Below are 17,667 nucleotides of genomic sequence, written 5' to 3' on the forward strand. Positions count from 1 at the left end.
AAAGAGATGTTTTCAACCAGAATTGGCTTATTTCAATTTTCTATTCTTTATTTCATTTTAACTGTAGCCACTTGGAGCCAGTGACTATTTGGAACTGTCAAAGAATTTTGATACAGTATTTTTACGAAACATTCCACAATTTACCCTGGCAAAGAGGACCCAAGCTCGGAGATTCATAACTCTCATTGATAACTTTTATGATTTCAAGGTAAGGATGTGGCACATTTTCTCAAAACTAAACATTTTGGACTGTGGAGCAAAATTATCTGGGCTGGAATCCTGGTCTACCACTTACTTCACTTCTCTGTACCTGTTTCTTCATCTGCAAATTGGAGATAATAATAGTATTCACTTCAGAGAACTGTTGTGAGGACAAAATAAACTAATACAGGTAAACCATTTAAAACAACACTTGGCACAAGCTGAATGCTGTGTAAGTACTAGTAATAGTAATAGTACTATATTAGTACTATAGTACTAATAGTACTAATTAGTACTATAGTACTATAGTAATAGTACTATATTAAAAATCCCATCATAAGACAGTCTGCTATATTACCAAATCCTTCATTCAACCAGACATATCATATGCTCTGTCTATGAGGATGCACAGCACAATGCCTTACGTAGATTGAGTGCTCAGTAAATACTTGTTGCATGAATAAATTATTGGACTGATAAAATAAGGAATGAACAAAATGAATGAATGAATGACTAAACCGCCCTCCTCAGTATTAGAGTTTTCTCTCCCTCTGACCCAGAAATCCCAGTACCTGTCATCTCTCTAAAAAAAAAAAAAAAAACAATCCAGGTGTTTTAGCATGAATTGCAGAGCCTTTGTCCCTTCATCAGAGGCAGTATTGCCTAGTGGTTAAGGAGTGGGCCCTGGGACCAGGCTGAATACCTTGAAGACCAGCTTAACCTCTTGAACTTGAATTGCCTTCTTTAGCAAAAGAAGGCAATAATGGTATTTACCTCATAAGATTGTTGTGAGGTATATGAGCATGTAAAGTACTTAGAACATCGTGTGGCGTACAGTAAGCTTTCAATGAAGGTGAGCCACGATTAATAATATATACCTATAAATATATATTTACAGTAAAGTATAAGTACCACTTCAAATTAGAGTAAAATATTGTTTCACTGTTAGATACAGTTTTTCCTCCTTATTCCTTGCACAGAAGGAGATAGAGCAGTGATTCTAAAATTGAAGGGACTTTGAGGGGAGGAGAAAGTACCAGAATCTGCTGGGAGGGAGAGGTGAGATGTTTAATGTTTCCTTTATTCATTCATTCAACAACATTTATCATGCCAAGCAAAGTGCTAATTCAGTGACAAGCAAAGCCAGACATGGTGCCTGCCTTCATGGAGCTGATAGTCTAGTGCTGAAGAAACACTAATGAAACACAGAGCTGAGTGTAGAGTCCTCACTGGGATGTTCTTTTGGAAAGAGAGGGGAGTTGGTGCTATGAGAGTACAGGGGGAGAGTAAACTGATCTTTGTGTGGGACATGGGGCTGGGCATGGAAAGTCCTGCTGAGGACCAGCTGCACCAGAATCATCTGAGCTACTTAAGATCCAGATTCCAGAGCCCACACCGCCCCCACCAGCAAATGAGGACCAAGGGTGGGGCCTGGAGCCTGCTCGTTCACCAGCTCCTCAAGTGCTGCTCACAAACTCTGAGATGTGATGGCCAAGCTCAAAGTGCAGGGTGAAAAGCCCTCACCAGGGCGGCGAGTTTGCAGCAAAGGCCCTGTGATGAGCCTGAGCATGAAGGGCAGCCAGCGTGGCTCTGGTGCAACACCGAGGGCAGCCTGCCTTAGTGAGCATGATCAAACTCTGCTGCATGCTTCCAGGGGGTGTGCGAGCAGGGAGTCAGCAGAGGCAGGAAGCTGAGAACACCAGAGCTTAGGGGTCAAGTCCTGTCACTTGTCTCCTTCTGGGTCACTCATCCAGAGACTCTGCTCTGAAATAATCACGTGGAGTCCAGAATAAATCTCCTGGAGGTGGCACTCTGTTTTTAGAGGGCAGTGCTTCAAGAAGAAAGTGGGAGAGGGGCATTGGTAGGTGGTTCTTACACTGGAGGATTGATAAACTTTTTTTTTAATCTTTCGTCTAGGAATACCTTAAAGAAAGCTTATGGTCCCCACCCCTTAGTCCCACCCCCTGATCCTACCTCCCCCCACTGTTTCACTTCTTCATTAGACAGAAAGATTTATCTGGCAATATGATGAAATATCAGAACTACTCTCCTAACATTTGCTTTAACCAAATCATGCATTTGGAGTTTATACTTTTTTAAAGCATAGTCGAAATTATCTTATTTCAGAAATTGGGAGCATTAAACAGACATTGTTCTAGCATGTATTCTAGATGTATCTGTGAAATAAGGGCATTCCCATCTGAGTAATGAAAAAAGTGTCATTTGTGATTTAAATAATTTATAAGAGGAGGTAGAAGGCTATTTGGATATAGAAAGACTAGTCCCAAACATCAATACATTATTTTGAAGTATCAGCATATTTACTTAAATAATGATTTTAAAAGGATGGCTGTGAATCCTGAAAGCAAATTCAGGTCTCCTTAAACATCAAGAAGAGTATGTTTTATATATAAACTAGTGGAAATAAAATTTATAAAGATAAAAAAGCTGTTTCTGATATATGATCACATATGTACACTCAAACACTATGTAATCAAGAAATATTAATGTCAAGCGTAGTCTTTTTGAAGGATGTCTGGCAGGATGCTGAAATAAATGTAGGTTCTGGAAACTCAGGGTATAAGTAGAGTAGCAATGCACTGAACTTAGCAGTCACCTACGCAGCAAAGTGGTAACGGTGCATCTGGGGAGCATCTTTGATGCACACAGAGATGGGCTCCAAACAGGTAAAAATGTCAACCTCAGTTGTAATGGAAAAACCACTGAACTTAGAACTGGAAGATCTGGGCTGGTGTCACAAGTTGAGACCTCTCCAGGCCCCAGGTTGCCCAATAAAAGCTTTGTTCCCTACTTCAGAGGGTGGTATAAGCTGTGTGGAAATATTTGTAAAGTACTATGCAGTTTAAAAGTATCACTTTAGGCCTTCCCTGGTGGCGCGGTGGTTGAGAGTCCGCCTGCCAATGCAGGGGACACAGGTTCGTGCCCCGGTCCGAGAAGATCCCACGTGCCGCGGAGCGGCTAGGCTCATGAGCCATGGCCACTGAGCCTGCACGTCCGGAGCCTGTGCTCCACAACGGGAGAGGCCACAACAATGAGAGGCCTGCGTACTGCAAAAAATATTTTTAAAAAGTTAAAAAATATCACTTTAAAGAGACTCAAACTATAAGAAAAAATATGGACATGGTCAAAAGGCTTTTTTAAAAAGTATTTTGTTTCAAAAATACATTTGGAAACATCTGTGATCCTAGGCTATCTGAATATGGGTTATGTGGTTTGTCTATTTACATTTCAGAGCTATTCCAGAAATAGGAAAAAAGTTTTCCAAATATTGAAATCCACCTTAAAGAAATGCTGAGGCTTCCCTGGTGGTGCAGTGGTTAAGAATCCGCCTGCCATTGCAGGGGACACGGGTCTGAGCCCTGGTCCAGGAAGATCCCACATGCCTCAGAGCAACTAAGCCCGTGTGCCATAACGAGAAGCCACCACAATGAGAAGTCCGCGCACCACAACGAAGAGTAGCCCCCAGTCGCCGCAACTAGAGAAAGCCCGCGCGCAGCAAGGAAGGCCTAACACAGCCAAAAAAAAAATTTTTTTAAGAGATTTCCATATAATTATTTTAAAAAAAAGAAATGCTGTATTCATTTATTTATGCAAGATTTTTATTCATGAAGAAGATACAGTGTAAATGGGTCCTGCCAGTTTTGAAACTTTGACAACCACATTTTGCTGATGCTTTTTTTGTAGATGTTTAAGCATGGAGATTAATGAAATTTTTAGTAGCTTTAGGATAATTTAGGATAACTTCAGGATAATTAGCTAAAATCTAATTAGAAAAACAGATTAATGAAATAGGAAAAAAATGTCATAGATTGAAGCTTTAAAATATTTATTTTTCCAAAATAAACATAGTACTTGGAGAAAATGTGTAGAAGTAGAAATAAAGTTAAGACTGTTACTTAGATTGAAAGAGAGGAGTTCAAGGCATTGTTCTTTTGTAAATACGCATTCTATAAACTCATAAGAGTGTATTTTCACCAAGTACCAGTTTTGCTGCGTATATTTAGAACCATTTAAAATTATATATCACTTTAAAGAGATTCAAACTATTAGAACAAATATGAACATTTTAAAAGCAAAAATCCAAGCTCCCTGTTATGACAAACAGATTTTTATGAGAAATTTGTTTTTACCTTCAACTTGTGAAAGGTAAGGAGTAACACCATTTACTCGCTTTCCTCTGTTTCAGGTGCGCATAATTTGCTCTGCATCAACTCCCGTATCAAGCTTATTTTTGTATGAACATCATGACAGTGAGTTGGAGCAAAGCAGAATACTGATGGATGATTTGGGGCTGAGCCAGGTAGGCGATATTAACATAATCTCTTTTTATTATAAAACAGCTTAATTGTTTTTGGTTTGATGCATGGCTACATTTTGAAGAAGGAATGCAGTATGTATTTAACCACTGATTTGCTGCTCTCTTCTAAAGCCAGTATAGCAGACGTATCCTCAGCATCACTAAATGTAGAGAATTACAGCTTTAGAGTGGAAGGAATCTTCGTGATCATTTTTGCATATGACAAAAACAAAGTCCAGGGAGGTGGACTAATGGGCCTGCAGTTTTACCACTGACTAATGGCAGGCCAGAGCTGGATCCAGGCACCGTCTTTGGTTCTGGGCTCATTCTGCATTCTGCTACACCACGCTGCCTTTTCTGGATATCCTCTTCATGTCTGCTGGATTTGTAGAGTGCATGATACAGTATCCAACCATGTGAACTGGCTATACCAGGACTGTGAAGTGCCTGGCAAGGCCCTTGCTTTAAAAGAAATCCATGCTTCATCTCCTAACCCCCATTCTGTAGGCATTTGTGGAACACCTGTGGGTGCCAGGCTCTGGGGACACTCTGTTGGGAGCCAGCCTATGCTGGCCTAGTTCTCCTGGAGCTTGGGGTCTGGTGCTTCACCCCAAGCCAAACATAAGTGACTTTGCATTTCCTTCTTCTGTATGAATGTTACAGGGTATATTTCTCAACTGTAGGCAATTGAAATATTAGTCAAAAATTTTAAACTATAAACATTCACCCCCAGAATGAGGCCAGCCCCATTCTTTCATCCCCAGCGGTGAAAGGCTATTTGGAATGAGGAGACAGTTCCTTATTGACCTGAGTAGAAATTATGCATTCTCAGGAGTCTGGGAAAATGAGGCCAATAATTCTTTAAAAAGTAAACTTTCAAAATATGATTATTTAAATCTACATGTAGAAATAAATGGCTGCTTATGATCCCATTTCTCTAAGAGTGATACATCCAAATAACGTCTTCAGCAATTTGGAAGAATACACTTAAGGGGCTACATGATCTCAGTTCCTAAAGTCCTTTAACTCATTGGCTTTACAGTTTTTCTTCTGATCAGGGTTCAGATACAGGGCAAAGTAAGCTAAGCACTTGGGGCTAATAATCATGAAGAAATCAGGGCACTTGACCGTAGGGTGATGCAGTTTTACGGTAGGTCAGTAACTTGGACTTAGGAGTCCAGAACTTTTCTCTGAAAGAGTTTAATAGCAAACCCCTAAGGAAAGAGACAAAAGTTCAGCGTTCACTTCTAGCCACAGGCTGGTGTTAGAATCACCAGTCCCAGGATGTTTACTGGCCTCACAAGGGGCTCCCCAACTCAGCCGCTACATGGGAGGATCAAGTGTCCCAGCAGCTCAAGACCAAAAGCAGCTCTGGCCTTCCCGAAGTAAGCTTCCAGGCACGATCTCCAGGCCCACAGGAGACCTCTCAGTCACCCAGTTTGGAAAAGGTTCTTCAGAGGTTCATCTTCAGACTTCCTGTCAGGAATGTGGCCCTGTCTGTGGAGCTTCAGGAGAGGGTCTTAGCTTCATCCTGACATACCAGAACTTCTTGGTTTTTCTGTTACTTATTTCTGGTGTGCACTTTTTGAGAAAAAATTCCTTTCTGTCTGGAATGTCCTTCCATTAGATTATGTAGAGAACTTTCATCTGAGCAAAAATTTTCTTATTTGGATTTTGGGGTGTTGTTTCAGCTTTAATTATTCATCTAATGTTTTCTCCCTGGTAATTTGCTCTGTTTATTGATTATTGGTTTAAATTAGCTGATTCTCCAGTCTAATTTAAGAAATTGTATATGAAAAAAATTTATAGAATATTTTGTAATGTAAACCCGAGAAGTATTTTTTAAAGCCTGTACTTAGTTCTTCAAATTTTTAGTTGTGGGGGTTTTAATTGGTGCTAGGTTGTTGTTTTGTTTTGTTTTTTGGTAACCAGGACTCAGCAGAAGGACTCGCCATGTTTACTGGAGAAGAGGAAATCTTTGCATTTCAGCGCACAATTTCCCGACTCACAGAAATGCAGACTGAACAATACTGGAATGAAGGGGACAGAAGGAAGAAGTAGCCGTCACTTTTGCATGAATAAAACTCTGGGCAAATCATTACCGCAGGGAGAACTCTTTATTATGGGACTTGAAGGAATCATTTTCTCATCATTAATTAAGCACTTTGTCCTCTGGACCATTTTTATCTAAAATTGCTGTCAAAGATGTAGTGGATTAGTAAGTTAAAGCCATTTTTAGGTCTACTTTTTGCCTATTTATTTGGCCTTATTTCTGCACCACAAAATTAAAATCAGCACTTCTGAAGTTGAATGTAGGACTAGGCATTTTGGTTTCATATTAAGCCACCTGAATGAACCTTGAACGCACACACACACACACACACACACACACACACGGTAAATGCAGGGTGTCGGGAAATCTCTAAGCTTTGGCTACATGGTAGCCGCACAATAGAAACACATCTTTATGAGAGGGGAAGAAAAAACTCTACATTTCAATTAAAAACAAGGAAAGTTTTATGATCTTATTTCTTTTCTTTTTCCCCCATGGTACTTTATATGACCCTGGCTTTTCTTTTTAATAAACATCTTTATTGGAGTATAATTGCTTTACAATGTTGTGTTAGTTTCTGCTGTATGACAAAGTGAATCAGCTATATGTATACATATATCCCCTTATCTCCTCCCTCTTGCATCTCCTTCCCACCCTCCGCATCCCACCCCTCTAGGTGGAAACAAAGCACCGAGCTGATCTCCCTTTGCTATGTGGCTGCTTCCTACTAGCTATCTACTTTACATTTGGTAGCGTATATATGTCCATGCCACTCTCTCACTTGGTCCCAGCTTACCCTTCCCCTGCCCCGTGTTCTCAAGTCCATTCTGTACATCTGCATCTTTATTCCTGTCCGGCCCCTAGGTTCATGAGAACCTTTTTTTTTCTTTTTGTTTTTTAGATTCCATATTTTACATGTTAGCATACGGTATTTGTTTTTCTCTTTCTGACTTACTTCACTCTGTATGAAAGCCTCTAGGTCCATCCACCTCACTTCAAATAACTCTATTTCATTCCTTTTTATGGCTGAGTAATATTCCATTGTATATATGTGGCACACCTTCTTTATCCATTCATCTGTCTATGGACACTTAGGTTGCTTCTATGTCCTGGCTATTGTAAATAGAGCTGCAATGATCATTTTGGTACATGATTCTTTTTGAATTATGGTTTTCTCAGGATATATGCCCAGTAGTGGGATTGCAGGGTCGTATGGGTAGTTCTATTTTTAGTTTTTTAAGGAAACTCCTTACAGTTCTCCATAGTGGCTGTATCAATTTACATTCCCACCAAAAGTGCAAGAGGGTTCCTTTTTCTCCATCCCTTCTCCAGCATTTATTGTTTGTAGATTTTTTGATGGTGGCCATTCTGACCGGTGTGAGGTGATACCTCATTGTAGTTTTGATTTGCATTTCTCTAATGATTACTGATGTTGAGCATCCTTTCATGTCTTTATTGGCATTGTATATATCTACTTTGGAGAAATGTCTATTTAGGTCTTCTGCCCATTTTTGGATGGGTGTTTGTTTTTTTGATATTGAGCTGCATGAGCTGCTTGTATATTTTGGAGATTAATCCTTTGTCAGTTGCTTCATTTGCAAATATTTTCTCCCATTCTGAGGGTTCTCTTTTCGTCTTGTTTATGGTTTCCTTTGTTGAGCAAAGGCTTTTCAGTTTCATTAGGTCCCATTTGTTTATTTTTTTATTTCCATTTCCCTAGGAGGTGGGTCAAAAAGGATCTTGCTGTGATTTATGTCAAAGAGCGTTCTTCCGATGTTTTCCTCTAAGAGTTTTATAGTGTCTGGCCTTACATTTAGGTCTTTAAACCATTTTGAGTTTATTTTTGTGTATGGTGTTAGGAAGTGTTCTAATTTCATTCTTTTACAGGTAGCTGTCCAGTATTCCCAGCACCACTTATTGAAGAGGCAGTCTTTTCTCCATTGTGTATTCTTGCCTCCTTTATCAAAGATAAGGTGACCAGATGTGTGTGGGTTTATCTCTGGGCTTTCTATCCTGTTCCGTTGATCTATTTTTCTGTTTTGGTGCCAGTACCATACTGTTTTGATTACTGTAGCTTTGTAGTATAGTCTGAAGTCAGGGAGCCTGATTCCTCCAGCTCCATTTTTCTTTCTCAAGATTGCTTTGGCTATTCGGGGTCTTTTGTGTTTCCATACAAATTGTGAAATTTTTATTCTAGTTCTATGAAAAATGCCATTGGTAGTTTGATAGGGATTGCACTGAACCTGTAGATTGCTTTGGGTAGTATAGTCATTTTTACAATGTTGATTCTTCCAATCGAAGAACATGGTATATCTCTCCATCTGTTTGTATCATCTTTAATTTCTTTCATCAGTGTCTTATAGTTTTCTGCATACAGGTCTTTTGTCTCCTGGGGTAGGTTTATTCCTAGGTATTTTATTATTTTTGTTGCAGTGGTAAGTGGGAGTGTTTCCTTAATTCCTCTTTCAGATTTTTCATCATTAGTGTATAGGAATGCAAGAGATTTCTGTGCATTAACTTCATATCCTGCTACTTTACCAGATACACTGATTAGCTCTAGTAGTTTTCTGGTAGCATCTTTAGGATTCTCTATGTATAGTATCATGTCATCTGCAAACAGTGACAGCTTTACTTCTTCTTTTCTGATTTGGATTCCTTTTATTTCTTTTTCTTCTCTGATTGCTGTGGCTAAAATTTCTGAAACTGTGTTTAATAATAGTGGTGAGAGTGGGCAACCTTGTCTTGTTCCTGATTTTAGAGGAAATGGTTTCAGTTTTTCACCATTGAGAACGATGTTGGCTGTGGGTCTGTCATATATGGCCTTTATTATGTTGAGGTAAGTTCCCTCTATGCCTACTTTCTGCAGGGTTTTTATCATAAATGGGTGTTGAATTTTGTTGAAAGCTTTTTCTGCATCTATTGAGATGATCATATGGTTTTTCTCCTTCAATTTGTTAATATTGTGTATCACATTGATTGCTTTATGTATATTGAAGTATCCTTGCATTCCTGGGATAAACCCCACTTGATCATGGTGTATGATCCTTTTAATGTGCTGTTGGATTCTGTTTGCTAGTATTTGGTTGAGGATTTTTGCATCTATGTTCATCAGTGATATTGGCCTGTAGTTTTCCTTTTTTGTGACATCTTTGTCTGGTTTTGGTATCAGGGTGATGGTGGCCTCATAGAATGAGTTTGGGAGTGTTCCTCCCTCTGCTATATTTTGGAAGAGTTTGAGAAGGTTAGCTGTTAGCTCTTCTCTAAATGTTTGATAGAATTCGCCTGTGAAGCCATCTGGTCCTGGGCTTTTGTTTGCTGGAAGACTTTTTAATCACAGATTCAGTTTCAGTGCTTGTGATTGGTCTGTTTATATTTTCTATTTCTTCCTGGTTCAGTCTTGTAAGGTTGTGCTTTTCTAAGAATTTGTCCATTTCTTCCAGGTTGTCCATTTTATTGGCATATAGTTGCTTGCAGAAGGCTCTCATGATCCTTTGTATTTCTGCAGTGTCAGTTGTTACCTCTCCTTTTTCATTTCTAATTCTATTGATTTGAGTCTTCTCCCTTTTTTTCTTGATGAGTCTGGCTAGTGGTTTATCTATTTTGTTTATCTTCTCAAAGAACCAGCTTTTAGTTTTATTGATCTTTGCTATTGTTTCCTTCATTTCTTTTTCATTTATTTCTGATCTGATTTTTATGATTTCTTTCCTTCTGCTAGCTTTGGGGTTTTTTGTTCTTCTTTCTCTAATTGCTTGAGGTGCAAGGTTAGGTTGTTTATTCAAGATGTTTCCTGCTTCTTAAGGTGGGCTTGTATTGCTATAAACTTCCCGCTTAGAACTGCTTTTGCAGCATCCCATAGGTTTTGGGTCGTTGTGTCTCCATTGTTATTTGTTTCTAGGTATTTTTTTATTTCCTCTTTGATTTCTTCTGTGATCACTTCATTATTAAGTAGTGTATTGTCTAGCCTCCATGTGTTTGTATTTTTTACAGATCTTTTCCTGTAATGGATATCTAGTCTCATGGCGTTGTGGTCAGAAAAGATACTTGATACAATTTCAATTTTCTTAAATTTACAAAGGCTTGATTTGTGACCCAAGATATGATCTATCCTGGAGAATGTTCCATGAGCACTTGAGAAAAATGTGTATTCTGTTGTTTTTGGATGGAGTGTCCCATAAATATCAATTAAGTCCATCTTGTTTAATGTATCATTTAAAGCTTGTGTTTCCTTATTTATTTTCATTTTGGATGATCTGTCCATGGGTGAAAGTGGGGTGTTTAAGTCCCCTACTATGAATGTGTTACTGTCGATATCCCCTTTTATGGCTGTTAGTATTTGCCTTATGTATTGAGGTGCTCCTATGTTGGATGCATAAATATTTACAATTGTTATATTTTCTTCTTGGATCGATCCCTTGATCATTATGTAGTGTCCTTCTTTGTCTCTTTTAATAGTCCTTATTTTATAGTCTATTTTGTCTGATATGAGAATTGCTACTCCAGCTTTCTTTTGGTTTCCATTTGCATGGAATATCTTTTTCCATCCCCTTACTTTCAGTCTGTATGTGTCTCTAGGTCTGAAATGGGTCTCTTGTAGACAGCATATATAAGGGTCTTGTTTTTGTATCCATTCAGCTAATCTGTGTGTTTTGGTGGGAGCATTTAGTCCATTTACATTTAAGGTAATTATCGATATGTATGTTCCTATTCCCATTTTCTAAATTGTTTTGGGTTCGTTATTATAGGTCTTTTCCTTCTCTTGTGCTTCTTGCCTAGAGAAGATCCTTTAGCATTTGTTGTAAAGCTGGTTTGGTGCTGCTGAACTCTCTCAGCTTTTGCTTGTCTGTAAAGGTTTTAATTTCTCCATCAAATCTGAATGAGATCCTTGCTGGGTAGAGTAATCTTGGCTGCAGGTTTTTCTCCTTCATCACTTTCAGCATGTCCTGCCACTTCCTTCTGGTGTAGGATTTCTGCTGAGAGATCAGCTGTTCACCTTATGGGGATTCCCTTATGTGTTATTTGTTGTTTTTCCCTTGCTGCTTTTAATATGCTTTCTTTGTATTTAATTTTTGACAGTTTGATTAATATGTGTCTTGGCATATTTCTCCTTGTATTTATCCTGTATGGGACTCTCTGTGTTTCCTGGACTTGATTAACTATTTCCTTTCCCATATTAGGGAAGTTTTCAACTATAATCTCTTCAAATATTTTCTCACTCCCTTTCTTTTTCTCTTCTTCTTCTGGAACCCCTATAATTCGAATGTTGGTGCGTTTAATGTTGTCCCAGAGGTCTCTGAGACTGTCCTCAGTTCTTTTCATTCTTTTTTCTTTATTCTGCTCTGCAGTAGTTATTTCCACTATTTTATCTTCCAGGTCACTTATCCGTTCTTCTGCCTCAGTTGTTCTGCTATTGATCCCATCTAGAGTACTTTTAATTTCATTTATTGTGTTGTTCATTGTTGCTTGTTTCATCTTTATTTCTTCTAGGTCCTTGTTAACTGTTTCTTGCATTTTGTCCATTCTATTTCCAAGATTTCGGATCATCCTTACTATCATTATTCTGAATTCTTTTTCAGGTAGACTGCCTATTTCCTCTTCATTTGTTAGGTCTGGTGCATTTTTATCTTGCTCCTTTATCTGCTCTGTGTTTTTCTGTCTTCTCATTTTGCTTATCTTACTGTGTTTGGGGTTTCCTTTTTGCAGACTGCAGGTTCGTAGTTCCCGCTGTTTTTGATGTCTGTCTCCAGTGGCTAAGGTTGGTTCAGTGGGTTGTGTAGGCTTCCTGGTGGAGGGGACTAGTGCCTGTGTTATGGTGGATGAGGCTGGATCTTGTCTCTCTAGTGGGCAGGTTCACGTCTGGTGGTGTGTTTTGGGGTGTCTGTGGCCTTATTATGATTTTAGGCAGCCTCTCTGCTCATGGGTGGGGTTGTATTCCTGTGTTGCTAGTTGTTTGTCATAGGGTGTCCAGCACTGTAGCTTGCTGGTCGTTGAGTGAAGCTGGATGCTGGTGTTGAGATGGAGATCTCTGGGAGATTTTTGCCTTTTGATATTATGTGGAGTTGGGAAGTCTCTTGTGGACCAGTGTCCTGAAGTTGGCTCTCCCACCTCAGAGGCACAGCACTGACTCCTGGCTGTAGCACCAAGAGGCTTTCATCAACACGGCTCAGAATAAAAGGGAGAAAAAGTAGAAAGAAAGGAAAAGAGAGAGAGAGAGAGAGAGAGAAAAGAAAGAAAGAAAGAGAAAGAAAGAGAGAAAGAAAGAAAGAAAGGAAAAAAGGAGGCAGGGAGGGAGGAAGGAAAGAAGGAAGGAAGGAGGGATGGAAGGAAAGAAAGAAAGAAGATAAAGTAAAATAAAGTTATTAAAATAAAAAATAATTATTAAGAAAAAAAATTTTTAAAGAGAAAAAAAGGACGGATAGAACCCTAGGACAAATGGTGGAAGCAAAGCTATACAGACAAAATCTCACACAGAAGCATACACATACACACTCATAAAAAGAGGAAAAGGGGAAAAAATCATAAATCTTGCTCTCAAAGTCCACCTCCTTAATTTGGGATGATTCGTTGTCTATTCAGGTATTCCACAGATGCAGGGTACATCAAGTTGATTGTGGAGCTTTAATCCGCTGCTCCTGAGGCTGCTGGGAGAGATTTCCCTTTCTCTTCTTTGTTCTCACAGCTCCCAGGGGCTCAGCTTTGGATTTGGACCCGCCTCTGCGTGTAGGTCCCCGGAGGGCATCTGTTGTTCGCTCTGACAGGACGGGGTTAAAGGAGCAGCTGCTTCGGGGACTCCGGCTCACTCAGGCCGTGGGGAGGAAGGGGTATGGAGTGGGGGGCGAGCCTGCGGCAGCAGAGGCCAGCATGACGTTGCACCAGCCTGAGGCGCCCCGTGCGTTCTCCCGGGGAAGTTGTCCCTGGATCACGGGACCCTGGCAGTGGCGGGCTGCACAGGCTCCCTGGGAGGGGAGGTGTGGAGAGTGACCTGTGCTCGCACACAGGCTTCTTGGTGGCGGCAGAAGCAGCCTTAGCGTCTCATGCCCGTCTCTGGGGTCCGCGCTTTTATCACGGCTCGCGCCCGTCTCTGGAGCTCCTTTAAGCAGCGCTCTTAATCTCCTCTCCTCGCGCACCAGGAAATAAAGAGGGAAGAAAAAGTCTCTTGCCTCATTGGCAGGTCCAGACTTTTCCCCGGACTCCCTCCCTGCTCGTGGTGCACTAACCCCCTGCAGGCCGTGTTCACGCCTCCAAGCCCAATCCTCTCCCTGCGCTCTGACGGAAGCCCAAGCCTCAGCTCCCAGCCCCGCCCGCCCCGGCGGGTGAGCAGACAAGCCTCTCGGGCTGGTGAGTGCTGGTCGGCACCGATCCTCTGTGCGGGAATCTCTCCGCTTTGCTCTCCGCAGCCCCGTTGCTGCATTCTCCTCCGCGGCTCTGAAACTTCCCACCTCCGCCACCCGCAGTCTCCGCCCGCGAAGGGGCTTCCTAGTGTGTGGAAACTTTTCCTCCTTCACAGCTCCCTCCCACTGGTGCAGGTCCCGTCCTTGTCCTTTTGTCTCTGTTTATTCTTTTTTCTTTTCCGCTACCCAGGTACGTGGGGGAGTTTCTTGCCTTTTGGGAGGTCTGAGGTCTTCTGCCAGCGTTCAGTAGGTGTTCTGTAGGAGCTGTTCCACGTGGAGATGTATTTCTGGTGTATCTCCTGAGAATTTCCTGCTTCAAGCTGGTTCTTTAACTCGATTCCTGACTCGAATCACAGGACCATCCCTTGAGGCCTCACGGGTCCCCAGAGCCGGTGAGCAGTGGAGGCTCCTGATTTCAGCCCCAAACTCCCTGCAGTTCAACCTCCCACTCAACGAGATCCGTTTTAATAGTGATTCTTTTTTGTTTAACTCAGTGAAGATGAACTTACAATAGAACCATTGCTTTGAACTCAAAAGGTATAAAATGTTTAACTTTAGTCTTTCAATCTTAGCTTTTTGTTTTCACATTTCTTTGCCAGTTTTGCTATTCTTTAATAGAAAGACAGTGTGAATGGCTAGACAGACTGGTGGACAGCCTGATCGATAGAAACAGGAATGGTCCCTGAGTGTGTGGGTGTATGTGAAATAGTCCCCCACTCAAGTTCTTTTGCAAAAGTTCATTTGAGGTCAGATATTTGAAACGAGAATTTCATTTTTCCATAGAAACAATAATGTGATATTAGTTAGAGCCTTGACTCAATGCACAGAAGCCTATGGAGTTCTCAGTGTAAACGCCTTATAATTTTGGTACTAAAGAACTTAAACTCCTTTTAAAATACAGTTTTTGTCAGTTTACCTAGGCCCTGTAGTTCGGGCCTAGGTACCAGGAAGGCAGAGGAGGGCTTATCAGGAGATAACTGGAGATGGTACATTTTTACCCCCATCTCCTCTCCACAGAGTCTGTTTCATAAGACAGGCTGCAAGAAAAAGAAACCAAAGACTTAAAGAAAACCTCCTACCAGGAAACAATATGGTAGTTCTACTAAAAAGGAAATTAATGCTAAAGTGAAACATGAAAATGACCCCTAGATTGGAAAGCAACATTTCAATTCATGTGTTTTTTCTTCCAAGCCCTGTCCCAGTTACCCTCTCAGCATTCCAGTCTTTCTCCCTGGGGTTGCATGAAATCTCTCAGAGCAAATACGCTCTCTCTCTCTTTTTAAAAAAATGCTTTAAATTCATACTTTGAAGATGGAGGTTTGAGCTGAGTATTGCTGTGGAACACTCCCTCTCACCTAGGAGGTGACCAAGGGTCACACTGAGGGTCCTTATAGTTGGGAAAATGCCAAGAGTACCCTCCAAAATGACCACTAATCTCCAAATTTAGAAGAAATCAAGTGGAGAAAAAGGAACACTTTTCTTTAAAAAAAAAAAAAAAAAAAGGAGAAAAATCTAATCACTGCATTATTCTTGTATTTCTTTAGACAGTTGATAGGCTTATTTGTCAACATCAGTAATAATGATATAATAGACTTAAAGAATTTTTAACCTATTTCTGATGTTTACAAGACACCAAAGACTATAGTACTGTTCTAATCAAATTTATGCATTTTCAGTGGGATTTCAAATTTTAGTCATAGGCAATATTTTAATCTCCCTGAATATATATATTCCTTGTACCTACAAGTGTGCAAATAACATAATTTTTAAATTACTTGGAATTTTGAAAAAAATTAAAATATTATTTGTAAAATATGTAAATGGCTATACTCATATCCATTTATTTATTTAACATTATTTAAGAAACACGTCATGCTTACTATGTGCTGGGCATGGTTCTAAGTGCTTTATAAATAAACTATTTTGATCCTTATAATAATTCAGTGAGATACGTACTGTTATACCATTTGCAGACAGGGAAGCTGAAGTACAGAAAACGGGTCCAACAACTGCTAAGATGTACACTGGAGTCAGTAAAATGATCAAAATACTAATTTAATAAACTTCCATGTAACTGCTTCTTTCCTGAAAACATTCTTTCTACTCCAAGTAACTTGAACCTACACTTGCATCCCCTTCATCTGGGGTAAAAACACCCAGAGGGATTGGGGTCCTGGGTTCTGACATTTGGGTTCCTGATCAATTGTGGGACTCCATCTGGTAGTAAGTCTGTGATCTTGTAAATGACCCTCCTCAGATCCACTAGACTCATAAGACATCACTTGCTAGTAGAAAAGGATTTTCTTTGGAGATGAATTTATAACTTTTTCTTTAAGGCAGATTCATTTTACCCACTGGCACAGCAGTTCATTTTCCTGGTACAGAAAATTTAAAATAATACAATCTATCCTCTTGTTGAGTGTCTGCTGCCATATACAACTTTGCACTAAAAACCTAATGTGATACATCACCTCATCTCGTCTCAACTCAATTCAGTCAAATGTGTCACCTACTGACCTGTTTGTCATCTGTGATAGTGTGAAATTCCAGAAGGACATCTGTGCATCTTCCAAGCTCACTCAGGAAGTCTTCCAGAGGTCATCCTGAGAAGTTTCCTCTCTCAGGGCTGTACTTGTCGGGGCCCCATCAGTTGAGAGCTGATCTCTCTGATGCACCTGCTCTTATCCGAGGACAGAGAGAAGGGCCCTGGATCTGGTTCTGCCAACTTTTGCTTTGTGACCTTGAGCTAGTGCTTTGAGCTTTGTTTTCTCATCTAGAAATGAGAACAGCAATTTCCATTTCATAAAGTTATTCTGAGGATAGTTGGTAAAGAGCACTTTGCAAATGGCAAAAGATTAAATACATATTAGTTGTTATTGATAGTGATGATTATGATCAGAAAGCAACAATAAATGTCTCCTCTGCTTTGCATCATAGCCCCTTGAAGAATGCAAAACGAGATGACCTATCCCAACTCAGTACGGTTTCTAGCAGAAGGGAAAAGATGCACATTACATGGCTGGACACCAAGGGCACAGAATTCTGGCTTAATGAGATGCTGTGAAGATTGTTAATTTCAAACCCATTCTTTCAGGATTAATAGAGAAAATGGATTGTTGTCGAACATCAAAGATTTCCCAGAAAGAGGGCACCATCTTGTGGTCAGTGAGAAGAACTGACAAAAACAAATGTCTAAGAATCACGGAGTTGGAGAGCCAAGGTTGTCAAAATTGTAGTTCCCAGGCCTACCCTGGAGAGTCAGACGCAGTTGGTGAGATGTGGGACCCCAGGTAGGTACTTGGTAGAGCTCCCCGTGGGATTCTCCCCAGGGGATTCTAATGTGCAGCCGGGGTTGATAACCGCCAATCAGGAGGTCTTTCCCCTGACCACACAGAGTTTGGCCCATGTGGGACTCCTGACTCCTCACCAGGGCACTTTCCAGAGAGTAGAGGCTGCTGCTGTGATGCACACCAAGGCCTCTTAAGGGCCTCCCTGCCGCCTCCGAGAGCCTGTTCCTCTTCTTGCTTCCTCTGCTTCTCCTCCTTCCCTAGACTCTCCTGCCTTCTCCACCCCTACTACAGCAGACTAGCTAACCCACCAGTGCTTCCTACTTTGCAAAGCATTCGCTTCTACCCTATCATTTCATCCACAGCAGTTCTCTGAAGGTGTGATTATCTTTACTTCCTAAGGGGAAATGGAGGCTCAAG

At 40.6% G+C, this 17,667-nt stretch overlaps 1 protein-coding gene across 6 annotated transcripts in view; it reads left to right on the top strand.

Moving 5' to 3' along the window:
- Positions 1 to 17,164, top strand: part of AFG1L (AFG1 like ATPase) — a gene marked incomplete at its 5' end in the record, with an annotated part of 226,328 nt that extends 209,164 nt beyond the window's left edge. For 5 of the 6 annotated variants that reach the window (XM_079939409.1, XM_079939411.1, XM_079939406.1 and 2 more), the window contains 3 exons: positions 68 to 208; positions 4,409 to 4,522; positions 6,452 to 7,083. In XM_079939409.1, coding sequence (XP_079795535.1) covers positions 68 to 208; positions 4,409 to 4,522; positions 6,452 to 6,580 — 384 coding nt within the window. In that variant the 3' untranslated portion in view covers positions 6,581 to 7,083. Of the gene's footprint in view, positions 1 to 67; positions 209 to 4,408; positions 4,523 to 6,451; positions 7,084 to 17,054 lie in introns of those variants that run through there. The other variant, XM_079939408.1, reaches the window with a different exon arrangement.
- Between the last annotated feature and the right edge of the window lie 503 nt (positions 17,165 to 17,667).

Source organism: Stenella coeruleoalba (genome assembly GCF_951394435.1).
Source record: "Stenella coeruleoalba genome assembly, chromosome: 12".
NCBI lineage: Eukaryota > Metazoa > Chordata > Mammalia > Artiodactyla > Delphinidae > Stenella > Stenella coeruleoalba.